This window comes from Pipistrellus hanaki, assembly GCF_964339955.1.
Source record: "Pipistrellus hanaki genome assembly, chromosome: 3".
Lineage (NCBI taxonomy): Eukaryota > Metazoa > Chordata > Mammalia > Chiroptera > Vespertilionidae > Pipistrellus > Pipistrellus hanaki.
The window spans coordinates 144,212,778-144,237,385 of NC_140505.1; the positions used below are offsets into that span (position 1 = coordinate 144,212,778).

General features: G+C 56.8%; 1 protein-coding gene across 4 annotated transcripts; it reads right to left on the bottom strand.

Moving 5' to 3' along the window:
- KCNH3 (potassium voltage-gated channel subfamily H member 3) lies at window positions 1–16,940 on the bottom strand. 4 transcript variants are annotated; one of them, XM_084877361.1, is made up of 15 exons: window positions 16,742–16,940; window positions 15,066–15,299; window positions 14,483–14,617; window positions 13,183–13,313; window positions 12,282–12,522; window positions 11,774–11,931; window positions 11,482–11,689; window positions 7,746–8,018; window positions 7,250–7,449; window positions 6,638–6,887; window positions 3,206–3,423; window positions 2,271–2,593; window positions 1,715–1,821; window positions 1,062–1,180; window positions 1–973 (listed from the first exon to the last, which is right to left on the bottom strand). In XM_084877361.1, exons 1-15 carry the CDS (start codon window positions 16,815–16,817, stop codon window positions 377–379), a joined length of 3,270 nt encoding a protein of 1,089 aa, XP_084733487.1. In that variant the 5' UTR covers window positions 16,818–16,940; the 3' UTR covers window positions 1–376. The 4 variants fall into 4 exon arrangements, with proteins under 4 accessions (XP_084733487.1, XP_084733488.1, XP_084733486.1 ...); XM_084877362.1 differs by having other exon boundaries at window positions 1,062–1,138; window positions 12,282–12,525; window positions 16,742–16,939; XM_084877360.1 differs by having other exon boundaries at window positions 12,282–12,525; window positions 16,742–16,939.
- Window positions 16,941–24,608: the final 7,668 nt, after the last annotated feature.

Consider the following 24,608-nt stretch of genomic DNA (forward strand, 5'->3'; position numbering starts at 1 on the left):
TTTCTTTCATTATTACTTTTTAATATAAAAATGTGGGACAGGGGAGTCGGGGGCACATGCAGGGATGGCAGAACCTCCCTCCTTGGCCTCAGGCCTGTCTCCCAGCTGCAGAGGGAGACAAGGAGGTCGGAGGAGCAGGCTGAGGAGGGGACCCACAAGAAGGGGCCAGAGCATTACTAGCTGGGGCCTGTCCCTGAGGCTCCAGCCCCCCTCCACGAGAGCCCAGGGCCAGGCCTTCTTGGCTCGCAGGCTCCTGCCCTGAGCCAGCAGGCAGCTCGGAGTCCCTGGGGCTGGCTGCCACCCTTCCTGTACCCCGAGGTTGGGCAAAGCAGCAGATGGCAGCATATCTGGCAACAATGAGTTCTGGTGCTGGCAGTCAGACCCCTGTGCCTTCTTCCTGGGTCCACTGGACCGTGCCAGGGCCATGGCAGCCAATGAGCACCATCTCTAGGCTGTGGGGTTCCCAGGACAAGGCCAGGCCCCCTGACCCTGGCGGGGGCTCTCCAGTGCTGGCAGCCTCGGCCTGGCTCCCAGGATCCAGGGGCTCAGTCCTCGCCTCTTCCTCAGGAGGCGGCGAGCCGGGGGTGCTAGGCCCTGGGCGGAGTTCTCCTGAGCCTGGTGGCTCTGAGTCAGAGGTGGAGGTCCAAAAAGCTGTTGTTTGAGGCCAGGGGGAGCTCTGAGATGCTGGGGGACCCCAAGGCCAGGGTGCCATGAGGGGAGGGGCCTCCGGACGAGGGTGGGGCAAAGTCCCACTCAAGACAGAGCCAGCTGGGGGCTGCAGACAGTAGGAAGACACCCCCGTGTCCACACACAGGGGCTGCAGGAGTCCAGAGGTGCCGGCTGGGCGTGGCCCCTCTCCTGGTGCCTGAGGGCACGGGCCCTCCCCGTGGGGCGCCAGGAGGAGCTGCACTGCCTGGCGCAGGGACTGCAGTCCCTCCCGCATCTGCAGCACCTGCTCAGACAGCTCCGTCACCTTCGCGGAGGGAAGACGAAAGGTCACAGTGGAGTCAGGACCTACACAACAGCCGTCTCCCTGCCCTCCCTCCACTCCCCTCACTCACAGCCTGCCGAAGCTTGTCCAGCATGTCTGTGTTACTCGCCTCGCTGGGTCCGAGGGGGAGGGTAAGCAGGCTGTTCTCTGTGGACCGTAGGATGAGGTTACTAGCCAGGGTCCAGGCCTCTGCCCCAGTTAGTACAGAAAGGGCCCAAGTTAACGAGTTCTGCCCAAACTGCCAGGGAGCCTCAGACTCCCTGCCCCGTGCTTTCTCAGCAAGCTGCTTTCTGTGCCTGCTCTTGTTCTGTCCTCCAGGGACAGGGACCCTCCTGGGAGCTCATTACCTGGTCCACACCCAGGGCTCATGGCTTGGCTGGGGCCATTTTTAACTCTGCCTCAGCCCTCTGCCCTGCCAGTGAGCCAAAAAATGAGCTAGGGGCCTTAACAACATTATCTTATTTAACAGGCACACAACCATTTTACAAACCAGAAGCTGAGGCGAGAGCCAAGATCACACTGCTAGAGCGCTGATAGCAGAGATCCAAACCCTGTTCCCAGCCACCCTCCACCACCAAGTGCTTAACCACCAAACTCCCTGCCCGTACCATGCAGAGGGTGAGGGGAAGGCTTCTAGCAGCCTCTGTGTCCGGTTAGTTTCTGAGGTTCACGGGGCAAAGGGAGGGCCCTGCCAACCTCCCCCCAAGCACCGGGTCCCAGTACCTGGTCCAGGGGAGGAGGAGCTGCTACATTCCGGGGCAGACTGCCCCATGCGGAAGGAGAACTTGGGTTGGTCGGAGCCACAGCCATCCTCAATGCCATCTACTACCCTGTGGACACAGGCACCAGGACAGTAAACCGACAGGTAGCCACTGCGGTGTTTCTTGGGACAAGATATCCCAGTGTCCTCATAAAGAAGTTACAGGACCCTGGAGCCGGGACAGGGGCTTGGGACCCCAAGAGAAAGGTAATATGAGAGGTCCCTTCTCCTAGGAGATTGCAGTTTCGCTGGGGATCCAAGATTGAGAGACATTCAACAGCAGGGGAGTTCTGAATGGGGGGTATGGGAACTCCGGAGGTGTAGTTGGTCAGTGTGTGGTTGTGTGAATGGGGGAGAGGAGAGGCAGCAGGGAAATGGGGGAGTCAGGGAAAGCTTCCTGGAGGAGGCTGGGAGGATGAGGAGGCAGGGATGGGTACCCAGGGCAGGGGTGTGAGTGGCCGGGGCCCTGTCCTATCAGCGCTAGCTCTGCCCAAGTGTAGTGGCCCCGCGCCTGCTCACCTGGGGCTCAGGTCCGGGGGCACATTCCACGGCACAGGGGGCAGCTGCAGCCCCTCTAAGCTCCGAGGGTGTGCAGAGGGGCCAGCTTCCGCCCCCGCCCTACCTGGCCGCCCTCTGCCACCTAGACGGGACCGGGGTGCAGTTCGGCGTGGGGACAGCAGCTTGGCGGCTGAGGATGAGGAGGTGCAGCCTGGGGACAGCAGGGGGCTGGAGGGTTCGTCAGCGGGGGCCGGCGAGGCCGCAGGGCCCTGCTCCCCATCTGTCTCCTTCTCCTCCAGCGTGGACATGAGGGTGTTGTCGCCGCTCAGGGAGCTGGTGTCCGCCTGGGAACAGTGGGGGACAGGGGACTGGGCTTAGCTTATGCTCCTTTCACCTCCCCCACCCTGACCTCACCCTGCTGGGGAAGAAGCTCAGTGGGGGGAGGGGAGGGCTGCTTTCCTGCTGGCATAAGCCACCCAGCCCCTCAAAATTCTGGTGCCTTAGGCTAACTGAGCTATCTGAGAACAAGGTACTAAAAACTGGTTTGGAATTTGTGACCTAAGTCAGGAAAGTTCAAAAGCCCCTCTGAGCAGCTTTATTTCACTGTGAAGGGCTTTCGTCAGAGGTGGTGGGCTGTGTGTGGCCGCCGCCCTGCCCTGTGGCGCCATCCTTCCTCTTAGGCCTACAGGCTCCTCTTCTGGGACCAGTGGGCTGGGCGGCTCCCCTAAGACCTCGCTCTGGAAGCCCGGCTGTCTGAGGTGGGCCAGGGAAAACGGAGCGGCGCTAAAGGACAGTGTGGGTGTGAAGGGGCAGGGAGAGTGTAGACCCCTACCGTTTGTGGGGGTGTTCATCCAGGCCATCCGCTAACACAGCACCTCCCCAACCCCAGCCTCTGCTCACCTCCCCAGGCTCCCTGGCACCCCCGCCTCTTCCATGCACGTACCCAGCACCCTCACCTCCGTGGGGCCTCCGCCGGCACCCAGGTTGTAGCTGAGCTCCCCTCGGAGGCCCTGGCTGAAGCGAGGGGCAAACTCAGGGTACAGTGCCAGGCTTTCGTGCAGCCCAGCCAGCTGCAGACACTGCAGGACGCAGTACGTCAGCCCTTTCACGTCGGCATTGGCCTTGACCACCTGCTCACGCCGGGGCAGCTCACAGCCGATCAGATCGCCCTTCCCTGGGGAGAGGAGGCAGAGGTCCGTGAGCCTGCCCCTCGGCCTCGATGAGGGAAGTCAAATGGAGGCTGCTGAGTTTTCCTCACGGGCTGAGGGCTTTCCAGCCAGACCCCCTCTGAGGGGCCAGGACAGGAGGCACAGAGGGGCTGTTATAGACAGTTTGTTGATCCCTTCTCTGTAAGAGATTCTGGGGAAAGAAAGCCTTCTCTGGTAGCTGATGGCTATATTTCACACCTAACAACTAACTGAAGGTACTATTATTGAACACTGTGACCCAGGTGCTCCAGCACACGGGATCAGAGCCACTGTGCTGACACACATCCAAAGTTTACCTGAGACCAGTGAGCAGTCACCAATTCCAGTGGCTCCAGGCATGCCCCAGGATCAGCATGCTCTGGGAAAGTTAAAACAGACTCCCAGGCCTCATTCCTATCTACAGAATCAGAGTATCCACGGGAGACCCACAATCCGATGTTTTCCAGCCTCACAGTTGATTCGGGTGCAGCTTCTCCGGGAACAGTGTGGAACCAGCAGGTTAGCAGCCCATGTGGCCGTGAGAATGCCAGGCAGTCATGTACGGGGAGCCCTGACGCCCTGTCTCTGCAATAGATCCTGCACTGAACTGAGGCTGTGGTGCTTTCTTGATCTTACCAGCAGGTGTCAATGAAGAGTTTCCCACCACCTGCTGACTCTGCCACCTGGCTGACAGTGATTGTGAATCCGTATCCTAATCTCAGGAATGTTAAATGGTGGGGGGAAATGTATGTCTTGGAATCAATGAAATGCTGTGTCTCTGAACAAGGATGTGGTGAAGATTAAATCAGTTAGTGGAGATGAAGTGCCTGACATATGGACCATCAATCAAAACTCATTTCCTTTCCTCCCCTGCCCACAAGAGTCCCCTGTAGATCCTTCCAACGGGGACGGTGCGCCATCCGGGATTGGACAGGCACTCGCTGCCCTCACAGCCAGCTCAGCCACAGCCGGTCCGTTCACACGATCAGGAAGCGTTTTCTCATCCTGCAGGAAGGTGGATCACCGCCACCCGCGCCGTGGGCTGCCTCATGCTGCCGGCAGAGCCCGAAATGTTCATGGACTTTTGCTCAAACTTAAGACTAGAATGCATCACTGATAAATCTTATTCTCTTGGTATCAGGCCATCCTTCTGGTTCCTTCTGAGAGCTGTTTGGACCTCAGTGTTTGGATCATCTGATGAATGAGCTCTCTCTCCTCATGTGTGTCATCTGGAAATAGAATGAGTGTATATTTCTTGTCTTCATCCAGGAGGTGAGATAAAAATGAGAAACTGGTCAGGAGCAAGGACAGAGTTTGGTGCCACTGGTCTCAGGGACCAGCGACCACCCTCCAGGCTGGCAGCTCAGCAGAGCCTCCCGCTCAAGCTCATCAAGATCCTCCTGACACCACAGTCCAGCCCACCTCTTCAGCTTGCCTTCTTCCTCCCCCGCAGCGGAGTTTGCACATGCTTAGCTGTTGGTTCACACACACAGGGAGGGGCCGGAGTTGACACTGCGAGAGCAGGCAGGAGGCACTGGATGTTCAACTAAGGAAGCAGGTGGGAGGTTGGAGGAAGGCAAAGCGGCGAACCAGGCCACGGGGAACAAGGCATTCTCTGGGCACCCACAGCGGCCAAGTCAACAGAGGAAACAGGTCATTAGGAACATATGGGCAGGAGCAGGACAGGTCAAAGGTGAAATAAGTCCCGGTGCTGGGGACATTCTGGAGGCAAAGGCCCGGGGTGAAGGCAGTGGTCATTCTTGAGGTTCCGACTCAATTCTGAACGTGGCTGTTCTGAGGCCTGGTGCCTGGCATCATGAAGACGTGTTCTTGCAGGACCGGTGCCAGCTCCCAGCCACACTGCTTCCTCGCTGCGAGCTGAAGCCATCTGTCTAATAATCCACTTGACAATCTTGCTTTGGGGTGACCAGTCTGCAATGATCAAAATCTGTCTTTTCACCCTTCTAAGCTCTCCAGTTCCCCACAAGTTCTCAAAGACTGACAGACACATGTGAGCAGCCATTAACTCTGTCTGCTCAGAGTCCTGGCAGGAGCCGCATCTGGCCCCGAAGCCAAACTCAGGAAGGACACAGGTGAAGGGTGAAGCAGCCTCTCCCTCTCTCAGTTCCAAGACCTGTTCCCTCGAGGGGGAGAGGATGGACACACATCTGGTCGTCCTGGTTCTCCAGATGATACACACCACAGCTGCTCCAGGCATCACTGTCCCCACAGCACCTACAAGTGCTTGGCTGCTTGAGGATTCGGCTGTGGTTAGGGTGCCACCTCCTTTCCGTCCAGTCCCTTCCCGTGTGCAAGGCCCTCTGGGGTCACTGCAGGCAGCCTCTCACAGCCCCGCTGCCATGCAGCCGTGTTTCCCGGATGCTCGGATGTGCTGCACGTCAGGGCCTCCTGAAGCAAAGCCCTTTCTTCGGTGCAGTCTCCACGGAGCAGAGCGCCGGGCAGCGCAGTGTGCGGAGCCTGAGGTTACAGCTGGGCAGACGAGCGCTAAGCCAGCCTGTCAGCTCATTAACCTCTGTCTCCTTCTGTGTAAAATAGAGATGACAACACTTCCCCGCCCTGGGTTTTGAGGTTTGCTTGAGAGGAAGGTGCAAGCTGGCCCGGCTGTGAGACCCCGGCGTCAGCACTATTATGATGCCGATTCCATAGCTGCAGCTTCTTCTTCCTTGTCTAGGAGTGGATCCTTCCTCTTCACCTGTCCTTTTCCAAGAAAGGAGCACACACGCTGCGTCTGAGCTCTGCCGTCATCCCTCCAGGCCCTGCGCTTGCTGTCAGCTGCCCTGGGGGAGTGGCATCTCTCTCCGGCCAGATGGCGGTGGGAGGCCCACAGAGATAACTCCCCCAGCCCTTCCCGAACACGCTCCAGCGCTTACATCCTCAGCACTGAACTTCCTCCTTGTCAGAAAGTGCTGCTCACCCGTCTCCCATCATATGCGAAAGACTGACTGGTCCTCCACTCACTCTGGCCTCTGACACCTCTAAATCGGTTCCACCTCCTTCTGTTGCCACCTCATGGTCACCAGGCCCATGCTGAGCTTTTCCCGGGGCTGCATGGCTGCTCCGTGGCTGCTCCCGGCTCCATCCTGGCTCTCTCTCCAGGCGGCCTTGCCTGGGCCCCCTCTCTGGATTTTCTGCCCATGGGCCGCCTGCCTCCCACACGCCCTCTCCCCCGCCCTCACGAACCTAGGATGGCAAGCACCGTGCCACCCTTGAGCACCTCCATGGAGCCGGAGCAGACGAAGTAGAGGGCCTGGAGAGCGTCGCCCTGGTGGATGAGGTACTCGCCCGGCGTGCAGAAGGCGGGCCGCAGGGCCAGGGACAGCGCCCGCAGGCAGCCCCGGCTGGCCGCCTCGAACAGCGGCAGCTGCAGGACCTCCTTGTGCAGGTGCATGGCGATGTCTGCCCGAAGCTCATCAGGAAGGCTCTGCAGCAGCTGCCGGTGGGGAGAAGAGGAAAGGGCTAGGGTGGCAGAAAGGGAGGCAGTCCAACCTGCCCCATAGGAACTGGCCATTGAGCCATTGAGGGGCTCTCTGCCTCCCTCTCAGCCCTCCGGCCCCTCCATGAGAGCCCAGCTTTCCTCCTCCAGACCTAACGAGAGTGGAGAGGGGCCTCCAAGCCTTCCTGGCTGCCCTCTGCCCCTTGCCGCTGTCCCCCACCCCTCCCCAGGAGAGCGCGAAGGCAGGGAGGCCAGAATTCTGCGTTCCCTGCCTCCCAGCCCGCTCCCGAGAGCCTTAGACCAGCGGCACACCCCCGAAGGAGCGAAGGCTGGAAGGGCCAGCCCGGAGGCCTGCGCACCTCTGTGGTGTCGATGCCGTTGTTCACGGCCCAGGTCGCCTGGAAGTACTCGAGCATGCGCTGCTTGAGGGGCTTGGGGATGCGGTGGATGCGGATGTAGTCGCGCAGGTCGCGGGTGCGGCTGTGGTACAGAAAGCGGCGGGCGTACATGCGCTGGATGATGGCCGTCACGTTCCCAAACACCACTGCGTGCATCAGGGCTGAGGAGGGTGGCGAGAGGGGGTCACCGGCCTGGCCCAGCCGGACTGACACCACGCTGCACACATCTGTCCACCCCCCTCCCCCATCCTGCACAGGCTCCTGGGAAAGGCACAGGGCTGCGCTGTGTGGCAGGGAGGCCTGCAGCCAGTGGGCTCTCCTGGCCTTGGCCTCAAGCTCCTTGGGCCCCTAAAATGGAAGGACCTCTGGGAAGACCCTTGGGAACCTGGGAGAGGTGGAGAGGGCGGGGCCCCCTGGGCCAGAAGTCTGGGAGGGTCCCAGAGAAGGCAGGCCTCACCCCCGATGAGCATGGTGCAGATGGAGAAGATCTTCTCCGTGTCCGTGTTGGCAGACACGTTGCCGAAGCCCACGCTGGTGAGGCTGCTGAGCGCGAAGTAGAGGGAGGTGATGTAGGCACTGCGCAGTGACGGGCCGCCCAGGAGCTCCAGCCCCGTGCTGTTGGCCTCGCTGCTGCAGTTGTCACTCTGGCCGGAACTGTTCGCTCCGGCCGGGCTCCGGCCCACCAGGTAGTAGGGGGTCTCCAGGCGGCGGGCCAGCTCCTGCAGCCAGCCTGGGAAGGGGGCAGGGGCCTGGGTCAGCAGGACAGCATGCCACGCTGTGCGTGCGGGTACGCCTGCTGGTAGCCCCGGGGAGATCTACCACCTGATTTCCCTCCACCGTCCTCCTCTGCCCGCCCAGTGCTCTCCTCTCCAGCCCCTCGGCCCTCAGCAAGACAAGACAAGCACACGAGGCTGAGGCCGAGGCTGCCATCTCCCCCGCTGGCGTCTCTTGGTGCCGAGGATGGAGTAAGGGGCACTGTCCCCTCTCCCCACAGCTGGCACAACCCCAGACCACTGTCCCAGGGCTGGATGGGTGAGGCCACTTCCTCTTCCCTGTCCACTCATCTTTGAACTTGCCTCATCCCTGCCCACAACCACACACACCACTCACCTTCACACACGTTCTCAAGCACAGCAACATGGATATGCACATAACCACCACCGAGGCTATCCACGTGCTCCCAGTCAGGGGGGCAAGGCACACACATGTGAGCACGTCCACAGAGGCACCGCCACGCCACTCACAGGCTGCACAGGTGCTTGCACACTGGTGCCCAGGTTGGGGAGGGGACACACTCGCACGGATACAAGCACAAGGTGGACACTCAAAGGCCACCGGCACGCAGGCACCTGTGCACACCAGAGGCCCTCAGCACACAAGAAGACACAGAGCAGCCTGGTGGGTGGGGCCGAGACCAAGATCATCCCCATCTCCCATCAACCCCACACTTTCCGGGCTCCCCTTGGCAGGAGGGGGGAGCAGAGGGACCTACCTCTCCACAGGCACCTGTCCCCTCCCACCTCAACACCCTAGTCCCCCTGCTCCACACTCTCCCACACACCTTACACATGTTGCCCCCCCACGATCCCAACTCTCCTCCTCTCACCCACCCACCCATTCATTCATCCGGCAGCCCTCTGCAGGGCCAGGAGCTGCGGGTCCCACCGGAGCTTCCTGCAGGGCAGGAGCTGCGCCTCAGAGTGCCACACGACGGGGCGCAAACCAACATCTACGGGCCACAGCTAGAGGGCTTCCTGGGAGAGGAGACATCTGACCTTGGTCTTAGAGGATGGACAGAGTTTTGATAAAAAGAAACAGGTGGGGAGGTCCTTCCTGATCTAGGGAAAGGCATGAGCAAAATCTCAAGATGGAAACACACAGGGGCATCAAATTCCAGACCAAGAAATGTGGGGGCTGTGAGAAGGCCTGAGCCAAGGTGAGACGCCCCCTCCTGTCACTTGAGGTGCTCGGTGAGAATGCAGGGAGCACGCAGAACTGTTCGTCATTAGTTGGGTGAAGCCAGTGGCCAGGCGAGAAGGGTGGGGGGCCGGGGTTCGGGGGCCGGGGGCGGGGAGAAGCAGGAGCACAGGGTGGGGTGGCAGAGGAGCCTCTCCTCATCATGGCGGGGCTTCCAGACGGGGGTCAGGCCAGCAGAGTCTGTTCAGGAGGCTGGAGACCTTCACACTGTGAATTGGCCTGAGTGAGCCCCTCAGGACTGAGCACAGCCCTTTGAAAATCCAGCCCCTCTCCACTGGGCTCGTGGGAACCTGGGCAGGAGCTCTGTGTCCGCACCACGGGCATGGACCAGGGCGCCCACGGCAGGGAAGCCACAGGAGGGGGCCTCCTCAGACAGAGCTGGGCCAGCAGGGCTGGGCTTGGGGAGTCTGGCTGTGGCTCCACCCCAGGTTGGAGGTTTCCCTGGACGAAGAAGGTGGAGGTGATGACCCGAAGAACTTGGAAACAACCCAGATGAGAACCAGTGCCAGCCCCAAATAGAACAAAAGTACTCTGGAACTTAAGGTTCAAGGGTACAAGAACGGCCAGGTACATCTACAAATAATCCGCCAGCCCTCACATCACCAGGCCCTCCCTGTTGGACGCAGAGCCCTCTGGGAGCCAAAAGAGTCACCAATGCCGGCTCCTCAGCCCCTGTGAAGTAGCCAGGACAAGAGAGCCACATGGACCAAGACCCAGGGCGCCTGGGTCCCCTTTGGGGACGGAGGGGCGGACCAGGAATTTGGTGTCTCAGCCCACTTTGGGGTCAGCCTTCATGTCCCCGTTATCCATCTCTTGGCTGTATGTCCATTGAATGGCCGTCTGAACCCAGAGCAGCCTCCACACAGCCCCCTCTGGGGAGGGCAGGCGCCGAGGAGCTGAGCACGCCTGTGTGCTCAGTGACTACAGCGCCTGGGGGATGTCCAGGGGGGCCCTCTGGACTGCACTGTCTCTCCGGGCTGAGGAGAGAGCACTCACAGGAGCCTCCTCACCCCTGGGAACGGACCAGAGGAGGCTTCTAAGGCCAACCTGGGTCCCACCAAGGAGTGGGCAGTCCTGACAGGCTGTCTGAGCAGCTGATCCCTTACTGCTGACTGGGAACTAGTGCGAACAGCCATCACTGGAGGGCTGGAGGGCCAGGAGGAAGACCGGGGTGTTACATTTTGGAGCTGCAAGTGTGGGGAGTTAGAAATGGCTGGGACAGAACGGTTTGGTGTCAGAGAGAAAAACGGAAGTTAAGATGTCCACGTAGCGATGCCAGGGGAACTGCTGGGGAGAACAAGGTGAGGGGACGGGAGCGATCTGAGGAAAGCTCGGAGCTGAGGGGCTGGAGCAGGAGCAGGCCCAGCCCAGGGCAGAGAGGACAGCATTTCGAAAGAGCGTGTTTGGCCGGGTCAGGTGCTACAGGGACTTCAAGGGGACGAGGGTCTGGCCCCAGAAGGTCGCCTTGACCTGCGGGATGACATTTTGGGTGACGTTTTGGGATGAGACGTAGAGCTGGGAGCTCTCCCAGCAGGAGTTCAGATGTGAGTGGGAGGTAAGCAGAGGGAGGAGTTGTGAAAGTGGAGGTGAAATGAAGGAGAGTGAAGACACTGGTGGGATGTGGAAAAAGACCGAGTTTTAGGCTGGAGGAGGGCTGAGAAGCAGCGAGAGAGATGCAGCCTGAGGTGACAAGAGCGGGGAAGGAGGCTTAGGAGCCGAGATGTTGGGGATGAGCTTCAGAGAAGGTACCAGGAAAGTGCCAGGCATCGGGGAACCCTGGAGGGCACTGGCTCCCTGCACAGCCTTCTCCAACTGGGCAGGGGCTTGAAGAATGTGATTAAAGTTTGGCCACAAGGAGGCCATTATGGGTGAATTAGACTCCTCCAGGCAGCCCACCAGCTTTCTCCACAAGGCCCAGCTGCTGGAGAACAGGCCTACTGGAAGAGGAGGGCTGGCACACTCACACACATACCACCCCCACATTTTTCTCACAAACACACGTCTACTTGCACCCATGTTGCTGTGACACACACATACAAGCACACACACACATGCACACTTGTACACATCTCTGACCAGCTCACAAACACGCCCTGACAGAGACACATGCATTCACACTTCCCTGACACACATACCCTCGAGTAGACACACTCCTGGGCACATACGTATGCACACTCGAAAGCCCCCTCCCCAGCCCAGCCTCGCCACCCCAGTACCTATCTCGGGGAGCTCAGACGCGCTGCTCTCGATCTCCTGCTGGCCGATATAGAACCAGACGCAGGCCACCCAGTGGGCGAGCAGGGCGAACACGGCCATGAGCAGGGTCAGCACCACGGCGCTGTACTGCGAGTAGCGGTCCAGCCGCGGGAGCAGGCGCAGCAGGCGCAGCAGCCGCACCGTCTTCAGCAGGTGGGCCCCGAAGTACTGAGGCGGGGGTGGGGGAGAGGTCACTCCGGGGCCGGCCCCCACTGTCCCAGCCCAAAGCCCGCCCTGCCCGGCCACACTGACCACGTTGACCTTGAAGGCATGCAGCAGGTCAAAGGGCAGGGCCGCGATGACGTCGAGCAGGAACCAGGTGGTCAGGTAGTGGAGGCAAATGGACTTGGGGGCGAACACCACCTGGCCGGACTTGGACACGAAGGTGGTCCGGAAGTTCAGCACGATGTCTGCGGAAGGCCCAGGGGGCTCGTGTCAAGGTGGGGAGGAGCCACCTTGGCGGAGCACCAGCTCGGTATCAGACACTCTCCTGGGCCCGTGACCTGTGGTAACTCTAATAGGCGAACACTGCGAGGCCCATTTGATGGAGAAAGACACTGAGGCTCGGAGAGGCCATGACTGGCTCAGGGTCCCACAGCCCGTGAGTGGTAGAGACACATTTGGAACCCGGGTCTGAGTTCAAAGCCCACAGGTCACACACAGGAGGGGGGCCCGGGCCCTGGAGCCATGCGGGCGGACTGTCCCCATGGAGCCCGAGGGGCAGCTGGCATGGGTTGGGCGGGAGGCAGAGGGCACCTACCGAGAATGAAGAGGACCTCCACCGCCAGGTCGCAGACGCTGGGGGGGCCGCGGGCGGAGCTGGGCTCCCGGGCCGTGCTCACGCACACGCTGTAGGGCACCGTGACAGCCACGTAGAGGGTGGCGAGCAGGATGAAGCCGTCCCAAGTGGCCCTCAGCGCCCCGCAGTGCAGCAGGATGAAAGGGGACTTCCGGATGGCGGCTACTTTGTATTCAGGCAAGTTTGGCTTCTCCCCAAACACCTTCTGAGTGAGGCAGGGCAGGTCCGGGCAGGGTGGCAGGAAATGGGTACAGACTGAGTTTGGATAGGTTCCAGGACAGGCTTCCATCTTCTTTCCCTCCCTGCGTTCTCAAAGTAACCTCTGATAGAGGCATGTGAGTCCCCACATTTCAGAGCAGAAGACTGAGGATTAGGGAGGTCACGTGACTTAGCTAAGGTCACACAGAGGAGCCAGGATTGAGCCAAAAGCCCCTCTGATCCCAGGGCCAAGACTCTTCTCTGTATTTTTAAAAATATATATTTTATTGATATTTTACAGAGAGGAGGAAGGGAGAGAGATAGAGAGCTAGAAACATCAATGAGAGAGAAACATCGACTAGCTGCCTCTTGCACACCCACTACCGGGGATGTGCCCACAACCAATGTACATGCCCTTGACCGGAATCGAATCTGGGACCTTTCAGTCTGCAGATCGATGCTCTACCACTAAGCCAAACCGGTTTCGGCTCTCCTCTGTATTTTTGATGGATCATGCATATAACAGTCCCCCCCTCAGTCACAATCCCAAAGCACTGGTGGGGCCTATGTGGTCCCCTGGACATTCTCAGTCCCCCCCTCCACCTCCTCAGCCTGTCTCTACCTTGGCCCAACCCCCAGACGCACACCCCGGTGCTCAATCCACCTTATTGAGCTTGTGCTTGCCCTTGGGTTGCTTCTGCAGGTGCCCAGACAGGTGGTAGAGCACAGCCCGGCTCCGCCGCCGGTTGGCATTGAAGCCTTTGGCTCCTGCCCGGCCATATCGGCGCCGGCGACCTGCAAAAGAAGGAGGGGCCCATGAGGACGCCGGCGAATGGTCTTGGGTGTAAGATACGAGCTGCTGGTCCATGGGCAGGTCTGGCTCACTGACTAGTGTGTTTAGAGCTGGAGGCTCTGGCATTCCTCACTTCCTGGGATCACTTGCACCCCGGCAAAGGGCAATCCTACGGGTGCTGACAGACACCCAGGCCTGAGGCTCTCCCCAGGGAAAGGCCAGGGGACAGAGGGGAGAGTGGTCCCTGGGGTTCGGGGGAGTGCAGAGCAAGCAGAAGGCCATCAGGCAGAGATGCAGAAGCTCAGAGAAGGGCTCCAGGGTGCAGGTGCAGGGACCACCGAGGACTTACCTTGTGAGAGGCTGACTAAGGACTGGGGGAGGGGGGGAAATGAGGAATGGAGACCACCCAACACCCCCGAGGCAGAGGCCTTGGAGCAGGTGGGCATGACAGCTTGGTGAGTTGCCTAAGGGCCTTCCCCAGCCCTGGGAGGACACAAGGGGGCAAGACACCAAGGACTCGGAGGAGGGCTTTGGCCAGGGCTCCCCAGGCAGGCATGTGAGGAAAAGGCCCGGGGCTGAGGGTTGAGTTTCACTAACTGGTCAGAAAATGGAACTTCACAGGCACTGTAGGAGTTTGCTTTCAATTTCTTATTAAGTTTGACTTCAAAACTCCAACTGTACACATTTGCTGGTGTTGCTGAGTTGGTAGAGCACTCACTGCCCATGCACCTAAAGGTCTCGGATTCAACTCCCTGTCAAGGGCACACAACTGGGTTGTAGGGTTGCCCGGTTGGGACACATGTGAGAGGCAACCAATCAATGTATGTCTCTCACATCCATGTTTCTCTCCATCTCTCTGCCCCTCTCTGTCTCTCTCTCTCTTTCCCCTCCCGCCTCTCCTCCCTTCTATTCTCTCTAAAAAAAGAAAAAAAATATCCTCAGGTGAGGATTAATAACAAAACTAAAAAAAAAAACTCCAACTGTATAGCCACCAGTCTATTTGGAAACAGGCTTTCATCCCGGGCCATGTGGAGAGGAGACAGCACAGGCCCCTCAGCCAGCAGAGTGGGCGTCAGCAAGTGGAAGTGGGTGGGGGCACCCACCAGCCCAGGCCTGAGGTGACCAACAGCCCAGCCACAGAAGTTACATCAATGGCCCCACAGCCACCTACCTGTCTCCTTCCATTTGTCAGGGCCCCCTCGGTTCTTGATGTCGCTGATGTCCTTGTGAGAGACCAGGAAGAGGGCCACCTCCCCCTTCTCATTCTTGATGGGTATCACATCCAGCAGACACCAGAACGGGAGCCCTGGGCACAAAGACAGACTCAGCCCACTCCCTGCTCCACGCTGCCCACGGGGACAGAGGCTCCACGGACACCCACGGGAGACACGGTGGGGCCCGGGAGGGTGGCAGCAGCCGCTCCACTTCGGAACGTTTTGATGGAACAGGGTGGTAGGAAGCAAGGGAGAGCAGGGGTGACTGTCAGACATGTGTGTTCACAGGTCTGTCCTACTGACACTGGGACAGTTTCCTGCTGGGGTGGGGAACCCAAGATGGGAAACTGAATGGAGGCTAGGGATGGGGTGAGGATGGAAGAGAGGAGGGCCAGGATGGGGTGGGTAGAGGAGGAGGAGGTGGGTATGTGGGAAGTTAGAATGAGATGGAGAGATGGGGAAGATGAGAGTGGAAAGGAGGGACAAAGGATGGGGGTGCCCGTCTGGGGAAAACGGAAGAGGCGCCAGGGGGCCCCTCACCACTCTTCCGGTAAAGGATCAGCTCGGCCTTGAACTCCTTGTGCTCGTCCAGGGCCTTGCGGATCTGCTGGCGGACGAGCTCACTGGTGTCCGGCCCATAGAGGAAGGAGCAGGCACAGCCCCGCTGCATGACTTCAGCCCGGGAGAAGCCCGTGAGGTCACAGAAGCCATCAGAGCAGTAGACCACAGGGAAGAGCCCCGCCACCTGGGCATTGCCCAGCACGAAGTTACTGTCTGCAAGAGAGCGTCTCTCAGAGGAAGCACGGGATAAAGAGGTTCAGGGTCCACCACCCCTCCTTTCCACTAAAGGTGGGCTTTCTAAAACCCAGGAATCGTGTGTGTGTGTGTGTGTGTGTGTGTGTGTGTGTGGTGTGTGTGTGTGTGTGTGTGTGTGTGGTGTGTGTGTGTGTGCTGGGGAGTGGACGGGGTTAGGCAGGAACCGTTTGTGAATAGGAATGAATGTGTCACCTGTGTCAGTGCCCCACTCTCTGCAGTTTGTGTATGAGTGCATTTGAGAATCAGCACGTATGAACACTGAGGTGGGTGAATGCAGCCCGGGGTGGGCACTGTGCCCTCTGGAGTGTGTCCTGAGCAGCTTGGGGCAAGGGGTGGGTTTGGGGAGGCTCACAGGAGGGCCACACCACCAGCTGCAGGCCAGCCTCAGCCCCACCCTACCTCTGCTAGGCTCACTCACCCGCGAGGCACCGGATTTGGCTACGTGGCTCCTCCCTCTGGGCCCCACCTGTACTGAGAGGCAATCCAGGCCACCGTCCACGCCGCTGCCCTGTGTTTGAGCCCCAGCTGGGTGCCCTGGCTCAGGAATGAATGAATGTGATCCAGGATGAGCGTGTAAGAATGGGAGCTGGCTATGGAGTCTGGAGCCAGAAATGCATTGGGAAGTGGGGGTGCGGAATCAGCAGGCTGCAGGAGCCAAGCACACAACAAAGCAGATGGAGACGGGAGGGGGCGGGGGGGGCGCTTGAAGAAGGGCTCCCACCGGCTTTCTATCAGGGAGAGGAGACCATGGAGGGCGCTAGGCAGGGAGATGGGGGGCCCCACGGGGGGTGGAGAGGAGAGCATGAGGGAGGAGGAGTGGGGAGGGGGCTTTCAAGATTTTCCCTGTGCTCAAACCTCTGGAACCCACAATCTAGAAGCTCTGGTCGCCTTCCCCAAACTTCCCCAGTCTTGCTGGTAGTCTCCAAATCTACCTTTTTGGGGCTAGTGGGCTCCGTGGGTTTAGGCGGTCAGGTCCCACCTACTCTGTCTCCGTTTGCGAACCTCTTGTCTAAATCTTGTTTTTTGAGCCCCCAACCCCCACCCCGCAGCTGTCCCTGAGCACCGAGCCCGCCTCGCCCGCTACCCGGCCGGATGGAGGTAGAAGTGTTGGTGGGGTTCAGTGACGGGACGGGTGAGGCTGGCTGGGTTGGGGTCGCGCCTCAGCCAACAGACGGCATCCCGGCCCCAATCCCGGAGACCTCCAGCCCTTTCCCCAGCCCGGGTCGGTGCTGATTCTAAACCTGGGGGCGGCGGGGAGGACGGGCGTCCGGAAGGAGCGGAGGGCTCGGTGAGAGCCGGAGCCGGTGGGGGCGGAGCGGGGGGAGGGGGGAGGCGGGAGGCGGCCCACCGAGGGGCGGCCGCTCCGGAGCCAGCGGGGAGGGGGACTCAGGGAGACTCACGCGTGCCGTCGAAGCGCGTGGCGATGGTGTCCAGGAAGGTGTTCTGCGGCGCCAGGAGCCCCCGCATGGCCGGCATCTTAGGCGGCCGCGGCCGCCCGCCCCATCCCTCCGGGGCGCGGGGACTCAGGGCAGGAGGAGGGCGCCCCGCTCGGCCGCCCCCCGCCGGGCCCCGCGCCCCTCACCGCAGCTGCCGGGGGACGGCGCCCGCCCCGGGCTCGCAGGCCCCGCCGGCCGCCCGCGCGCCAGGGGCCGTCCCCGCCGTCGGGGCCCGGGGCATGGCGCGCGGCCCCTCGCGCCCCGGCCGCCCGCGGACCCCGGGCTCCGGGCTCCGGGCTGCGCTCCCGGCACCTTCCGCTCGCAACGGCGGCCGCGGCTCCGGCTCCGGCTGCAGCGCGGCTCCCGCCCGGGCTCGGCTGGGCGCCGGGTCCCCGCAGCTCCCTCCGTCTGTCGGGGAGAAGCGGCAGCCTCCCTCCCTCCCTGGGGCGCCCGCCGCCTGCACCGGGGTAACCATGGCGACCAGGCACACCCAGGCAGGGCCGCCTCCTTAAAGGGACAGGACTCCCACCGCGGGAACCCCTCCCCGGGGGACCTCGGTGGGAGCCGGGGAGGCGGCGGCCCTCCAATCCCCACGCCGCCCGGACCGCCCCTCGGAGGACGACGGGCGGGCGCCGGGTCCGGCTGGGGCTGCTCCGCCGCGGGGAGAGGCGTCTTTCTCTGCCGCTGAGGCGTCTTTCTCAGCGGCTGGGACTGGCGGGTGGGGGCGGGAGGGAAGGGAGAAGATGCTTTCCCCGAGGAAACGATCATAGGAAAAGGGGCTGGGGCACGAGCGCAGCAGGTGAAGGCCGGGTAGTCGGCGGAGGTTGGCACTCCTAGAGGGATTCCCGTTGTGCAGGGGCAGTCTAAAGGCGGTTGGGGGTGTGGGTGGGTTCTGAACACGGCTTCTGGGCAGGCAAGCCTTCCTCAGCCTCTACTTGACCCCTGGAAAATGGACCGCTCCATCCAGATGCCGCTGCAGCCGGGAGTTCCCTGGGAAACTGTAGGGTGGGCAGCCCTGGGAGGAGGGTTCACACGCCCCCGGTGCGCGCTCCGGGGTGGAAAGGGCATGTGTGTGCGCGGATGGGGGGAGGCGAGACCCTTTGCCTTGCCCCTATGTTTCTATTATTCATCACCTATCGCTCCCAGGCTGCACCAGAGGGCCAGGGTGCAAACCCCGGGGACCGGCAGGTAGACGCCAGGCGCGGGTTAGAAACTTCCTCACCGAGCACGTGGGTCCCGGCGAGCCCGGACTCAGGAAGACCCCGCCTCCGCTCCCCGCCCCCCTTCAGCCCCCGAGGACTCGGCTGAGATCTGGAGGGGAAGCTGGCGGAGGTGGGGTGCGGCGGCCCCGGAGACCATCCCCCTCGGGTGGGGAGTTGGGGAGGAGGCGGCCTGAGCAGTCAGTCTCCCGCTCGGCTCTGCCGCTGCGGCGGTGTCCCGGGTCTCGCGCTGCCAGCGCCGCTCCGCCTCCCACGGTTTGCAAGTGAGCACGGCTACCGCCCGCGCCCGGATGAGCCGCCGGGGCCAACACAGCAATTTGTTCCCGAACGATGGCGGCTTCGCACTCCCCACCCCTCTGGAAGACACACCCAGTGTCACCAGTGTCAGAAAGGAGAGGCCGCCGCCCCGCCTACCACGAGGGCCAAAGCCCCAGCACCTGTATTCAAATGAACCGGTGCTCTGGGGAGGAGAGAGAGGAAGCGTCCTCCGCCCCCAGCCCTCTGAATCCTGTGCCCAGGAAGAAAGCCTAACAAGGCGTCTGCGGAGCGTGCTCCCCACCTCCACTCCCACCCCCGCGAGGGTCCTGGGCTGCAGAGTAACCCCTCCCCTCGCCGCTCCTCTGTGCTTCTCCGGGTGACGTTCAGTCTCTCTAAGGAGAGGGTGCAGGTTAGATAAGAGGTCAGCTCACTTTGAAGCCGGGATGAGGCAGTCAGTGGTGGAGAGCACCCACCAACTTGGGAACCAAACTAGGTCTGAAAATAGCTCTGCCTCTTACTGTGTGTGATTTTCCTTCTGTGACTTAATTTCCTTCTGTGTGAAATGGGGATGATAATGACCCTTCGGAGGATTGTTAGGATGAAATGAGTAAAGGGCCTAGGACAATGTGTGACATGTACATCATGCAAATGTTGATCTGATTTTGAATTTTATAGGAAGCCTGGTGAAATAGGCATGGTAGTGCTAACTGCACTCCCTTTCACAAAGGAGGAAACAGAGGTCGAGGCATATCGTTTTTGCCAACTTGGTTACTTCCAGCAAGTCTCCTACATTGTTACCTAAGTCCTTAAGATCTTCCTGCCTTTTCTTTCCACCTCCCCCAACCCCCAAACACACACAAGGGGCAGGGACCCACATCAAGGAGACAGTGAAGTGGGGATTAGGGAGTTGAACGGAGCACTGTGAAGTGGGTGAGCGCTGGCTTCCTCACTGTAACCTGTCTTCTCCTCCCCTCCCCACACCACCACTCATTCAGCCATGGTGGCTGTCACAGGGCGAGGAAGGCTGAGGGAGAGCCCTGTTCAGAGACAGCTCAAAGCCACCGTCAACAAGCAGCTCAGGAGGCTGCCTTTTGGAGCTGCCGTGGGAGGTCTGTGGGAGTATTATCTACAAAAGGAACAAGGAGAGAAGGGAAGAGCAAAGCAAGGGGGTAAAAAATTCAAGACACAAAAGATGGAAAAAGTCCCCCTCCCCCAGGCGCAGTAGGAGTTAGTCTCAGTGTGCAGTGTGGGTGAGAACAGGTGGCTGTCGAGGAATAGAGCCCAGGGCCCCTCCCTTCTCCACTCTTCCTCCCCTCCTTTCTGGAGATCCTGCCTTCTGTTTCTGGGCCAGTGTGGCCATGGTCTGCGTCTAAGGCCGGGTGGTGTGGTGGGAAAATCTCAGGCTCTCAAGTCATAGTGGTATGGGTTCTAATTCTGTCACTGAACAAACAGCTCAGTGACCTTGGGCAGGATGGGTGTTCATCTCACAGAGCATCAGTCCCTTCATTTGCAATGATCTTTTCTCAGAGGGCTGTCGGGTTTAGAAAGTGGTAGCAATTGCTGTTAAATGTTCCCCTGAACGCTTGCTCTGGCCTTAGGTGCCAGGACCACTGAAATGAGCTCAGAATAAAGCCTCACTGAAGGTTCCCCTTCCCCACCAAAACAATTAAAACATTTTGGAATACTTTGAGGCCTTCAGTACTTGGCCATCTCTTGGGTGTCTCATTATAGGCCATTCCTTTTATTTTTTTTTATGTTCAATGATGTTTACTATAGCATTGTCCATTATTGTTTAAACTTTATTTTACAATTACAGTTTACATTCAATAGTACTTTGTATTAGTTTCAGGTGTGCAGCATAGTGGTTAGATAATCATATACTTTACAAAGCCATTTTTCTTTTCTTTTAGTGGGTGATCCTAGCCACTGTGAGAAAATAACAATGAACTGTCAAACAAGGAAATCCCGGAAGGTCCATGGTTTTATTAACAAGAACCTGTTTTATGTCTCATGGCTAGCAGTGGTGGGACCATGTCTGAACCAAGGTTTGACTGGGCTGATAGCACTGTGCTCCTGTGTCACACTGCTGGGGGCGTGGTCCTGTCCTTTGGTAAACTGCCTATAAAAAGGCAACGGTGTGGTCATTTTGATGAGTGGTCTGTTAGTGACCCGTAGTGAGTGCCCACTGTAAACAGCACCCAGGCAGCCACGCCCTACCTGCTGGAGGGCAGGCTACCACAGCCTTGCCTGCAGCCAGCGAGGGAGTGAGGCCGAGAAACCTCAATCTCTATGTTCTAGCAGCACCAGAAAATGGGTTTGTTGGAAATCAAGTTACAGAGAAAGCCTAACTGGGTTAAGCTGAAGAGAGACATAAAAGGGAGACCTGACTTTTCCCTGAGGCATCGGAGTGGGTGGTATTCATTCCTGCTGTTTTGACAGCAGTGAAGGGGCGGGTGGACTGCGGAACAGCTGTGCTGGTTGTGGTGGTGGGCGAGTTTCCTCACCCAGGAAAATCTTCTTCAGATGGTGTTTCCTCCTTGGTGAGGAGCAGCAATGCAGGTAATAAAATCCCCTCCACACCGGTATGAAATAACATCCCGTCTCTCCCCTGGGAAACCCTGCCCTGCCCCCCTCCACTCCTGGATGCTGCTGTGCTGGTGACTTCATTTACCTGGTAGTGCGTGAGCAACTGGCCTGCCCCATCCAGAGCTCAGAAATTGAGGTGAGGGTGTGCTTTTCTGACAAGTATGGCAGACAGACAAGAGGGGCACCAGGCTGGGGAGATACGCACTCAGGTGAGAAAAGCAACAAAAGGAATAGGATGACGTTATTTTTTTGTAAGATCTGTATGACTAGAGTCAGGGGAAGTCTTTTCTCACTTTTTAACAGAGCAGGAAACCCAAAAAGCAAAGCATTATTATGGTGAGTGAGCTTTCAATTGGTCATGGGTTAACTTAGACACTAGGTTATTGCTCTGCAGCCTGGCATAATAATGAAGTAGTTGCCATTGTCTCCATTTTATAGTTCACGAAGGTCCAAAGATATGATTTTCCCAAGGTTTGCTGCTCACATGACTACCAAGCTGTGAAGTCAGAATTCAAATCCAAGTGTGCGTCTCAGAAGTCCAGGGTCATCCCATTCTACCACACTGTCTAGCCACCAGGCACAGCTCCTAAGAGTTTAAGGAAGAGCTAAGAGCTCTATTCCCTTCTCCTCCAAAGCAGTTGAGGCAAGAGCTAGCCTCAGAATTCAGCATAGTGCCTAGTACATACTAGGTACCTCACTGTTTGAAGGGAAAAAATGTGCTTTAGTCAAGTTGACTGATTTTACCAGATCAGCATTATGGTTAAAATAGTGACAAAATAGCCCTAACTGGTTTGGCTCAGTGGACAGAGCATCATCGGCCTGCGGACTCAAGGGTCCCAGGTTCAATTCTGATCAAGGGCATGTACTTTTGTTGCGGGCACATACCCAGTAGGGAATATGCAGGAGGCAGATGATCGATGTCTCTCTCTCATCAATGTTTCTAACTCTCTATCCCTCTCCCTTCCTCTCTGCAAAAAAATAAAAAAAGTGGTAATTTTTTAAAAAAAGTGTTAAATGAGCTCCTTGCATCAGCTGGTGACCTGCACACAGGTATCATTTTGGAACCTGTTTCTTCCATGAAGAGTGCTGCTGTATGGATGTAACCCTCACCTGGTGGGGCAAGAAGTTAGGATGAACCCAATCAGGCAAGACAAAGCCTCATGTTGTTAAGGCAGAAATTCCAGTGGCAACAAGTCATTATTCTACTGATCTCCTAACGTAGTTATCCTGTTTTGTCTGTACCCTGGTTTGGTATTCTAAAATAAGGCCACCTTACCTATAAACCACTGAACAAACGCCTGATCACCCCTTGCACAGTTTTAGTTTAAGTGTAGGATCCAACCCGTAAAGTGGTGCTTCTCCCATTTCACTCAGAAGAGAGCATGGCTCATTCATGCAACACTATTACCTTATATTATTTTATCTGTATGTCTCAGTTGCCCCAACTGGCTTATCAACTCCTTGAAGGGATGCGTTTTAGTTTACCTTTGGGCTCAGCACCTGTACTAAGAACTCCCAAACACTGTTGGTGAGAGTGTAAATCCATGCATCTTTAAGAGTCCTTTACCAGCAATTCCACTCACAGGAATTTGTCCTGAAGATACACATTCACAGATGAGGAATGATATACATATTATGAGATACTCATTTCATCAATACTTATAATAGCAAAAACCTGAAAACCATTAGTAGGGACTGGATAAACTAATTTTGATAAACTAATTCTTATACAATGAGATACTATCTAGCCATAGGAAGAAAAAGGTATGTTTGTGTATACTGACAAAAGAGGTCTAAGTGGTATACCTTCTATTACCCAAAGCAATATTCAGATTTAATGCAACCCCTAATGTTATTTTTTAAAGAAATACAATGAGAAATCATCAGATTTGTATGGAACCACAAAAGATCCTGAATAGCCAAGGCAATCCTGAGGGAAAAAAATGAAGCTGGAGGTATCACACTACCTGACTTTAAATTATACTACAGAGCTATGATAATCAGAACAGCATGGCATTTACAGGCACACTGATAAATGGAACAGAATAGAGAGTCCAGTTATAAAACCACATGTATATGGACAGATAATTTTTAACAAAGGAGCCAGAAACACATAATGGAGTAAAAAGTCTCTTCAATAAATGGTGCTGGGAAAACTGGAAAGCCATGTGCAAATGAATGAAAATGGATTACAGTTTGTCCCCAGATACAAAAATTAATTCAAAATGTATCAAAAACCTAAAAATAAGACCCGAAACAAGTTATATAGAAGAGAATATAGGTACCAAACTTATGGCCCTTAGTCATAGAGAACATTTTATGAATTTGACCCCAAAAGCAAGGGAAGTAAAGGCAAAAATAAATGAATGGGACTATATCAAACTAAAAAGCTTCTGCACAGCAAAAGAAACTGACAACAAAACAAAGAGGCAGCCAACCAGATGGGAGAGATTTGCAAACAATAGCTCCAACAAAGATTTAATTTTAAAAATATATAAAGAACTCTTAGCCCTAACTGGTTTGGCTCAGTGGATAGAGCATCCGCCTGTGGACTAAAGGGTTCTAGGTTTGATTCTGGTCACGGGCACATGCCTGGGGTTGCGGGCTCAATCCCCACTAGAGGCAGCCGATCAATGATTCTTTCTCATCATTGATGTTTCTATCTCTCCCTTTCCTTTTCTCTCTGAAATCAATAAAAGTATATGTATGTATGAGTGTCATATATATATATATATATATATATATATATATATATATAATTTATTTATTTATTTTTAAGAACTCATAAAAATCAACACCAGACAAACAAACAACCCAATCAAAAAGTGGGCAGAGGACCTGAAAATACTCCACTCTCAAGAAGATACAAACACCAATAGATATATAAAAAGATATTCAACCTCACTAGTAATTAGGAAAATACAATCAAAACTACAATCAGATACCCCCTTACACCTGTTAAGAGTGGCCATTATCAACAAGACAAGCAATAACAAGTGTAGGAGAGGTTGTGGAAAAAAGGGTACAACCACTATGGAAAGCAGTCTGGCGATTCCTCAAAAAATTGAGAATAGAGCTACCATTCGACCCAGCAATCTCTCTCCTGGGTATATACCAAAAAACTTGAAATCACAAGCTATATGCACCTCTATGTTCATTGCGTCATTACTCATGGTGGCCAAGACATGGAAACAACCAAAGTGTCCATGATAGAGGACTGGATAAAGATGTGGTACGTACACAATGGAATACTATTCAACCATAAGAAAGAATGAAATAGCTCCATTTGCAACAACATGGATGGACTTGAGAACATTATGCTAAGTGAAATAAGTCACAGAAAAAGCTAAGAACCATATGATTTCACTCATAGGTGGGATATAAAACTGAACACAAACAGCAGTGTGGGGGTTGCCTGAGGGAAGGGGTGGGAGGAGGAAGTGGTCCTAATACATGGTGACATGAGGGTTTGACTTGGAGTAGTAAGCATATGGTACAATATACAAATCCAGTAACATAGAAACCAACACCTGAAACCTACGTATTCATGTTGACCAATGTCACCCCAATAAATTTAATAATAAAAAAGTGATACATTCTTACGATATGCATGGGCTAGTGCAGAAAGTCTCTGGAGGGAACACAAGGTACTTAAGAGGGGTTGCCTCAGGGGAGGGGGCAAAAAGTACAGCGTGAGATGGAGGCATATCTTTCATCATATGTTCTTTTGAACTTTTTACATTTATTTTTTAGCATTTGTAAATATA

Excerpts from the sequence above, each read along its gene's own strand:
- KCNH3 (XM_084877360.1), bottom strand. The coding sequence starts at position 16,817 with ATGCCGGCCATGCGGGGGCTCCTGGCGCCGCAGAACACCTTCCTGGAC. Across the intron at positions 7,450-7,745 it reads CTGCACCATGCTCATCGGGG|CCCTGATGCACGCAGTGGTG; the intron begins GTGAGGCCTGCC and ends CACCCTCCTCAG. Across the intron at positions 974-1,061 it reads TGGACAAGCTTCGGCAGGCT|GTGACGGAGCTGTCTGAGCA; the intron begins GTGAGTGAGGGG and ends CCCTCCGCGAAG.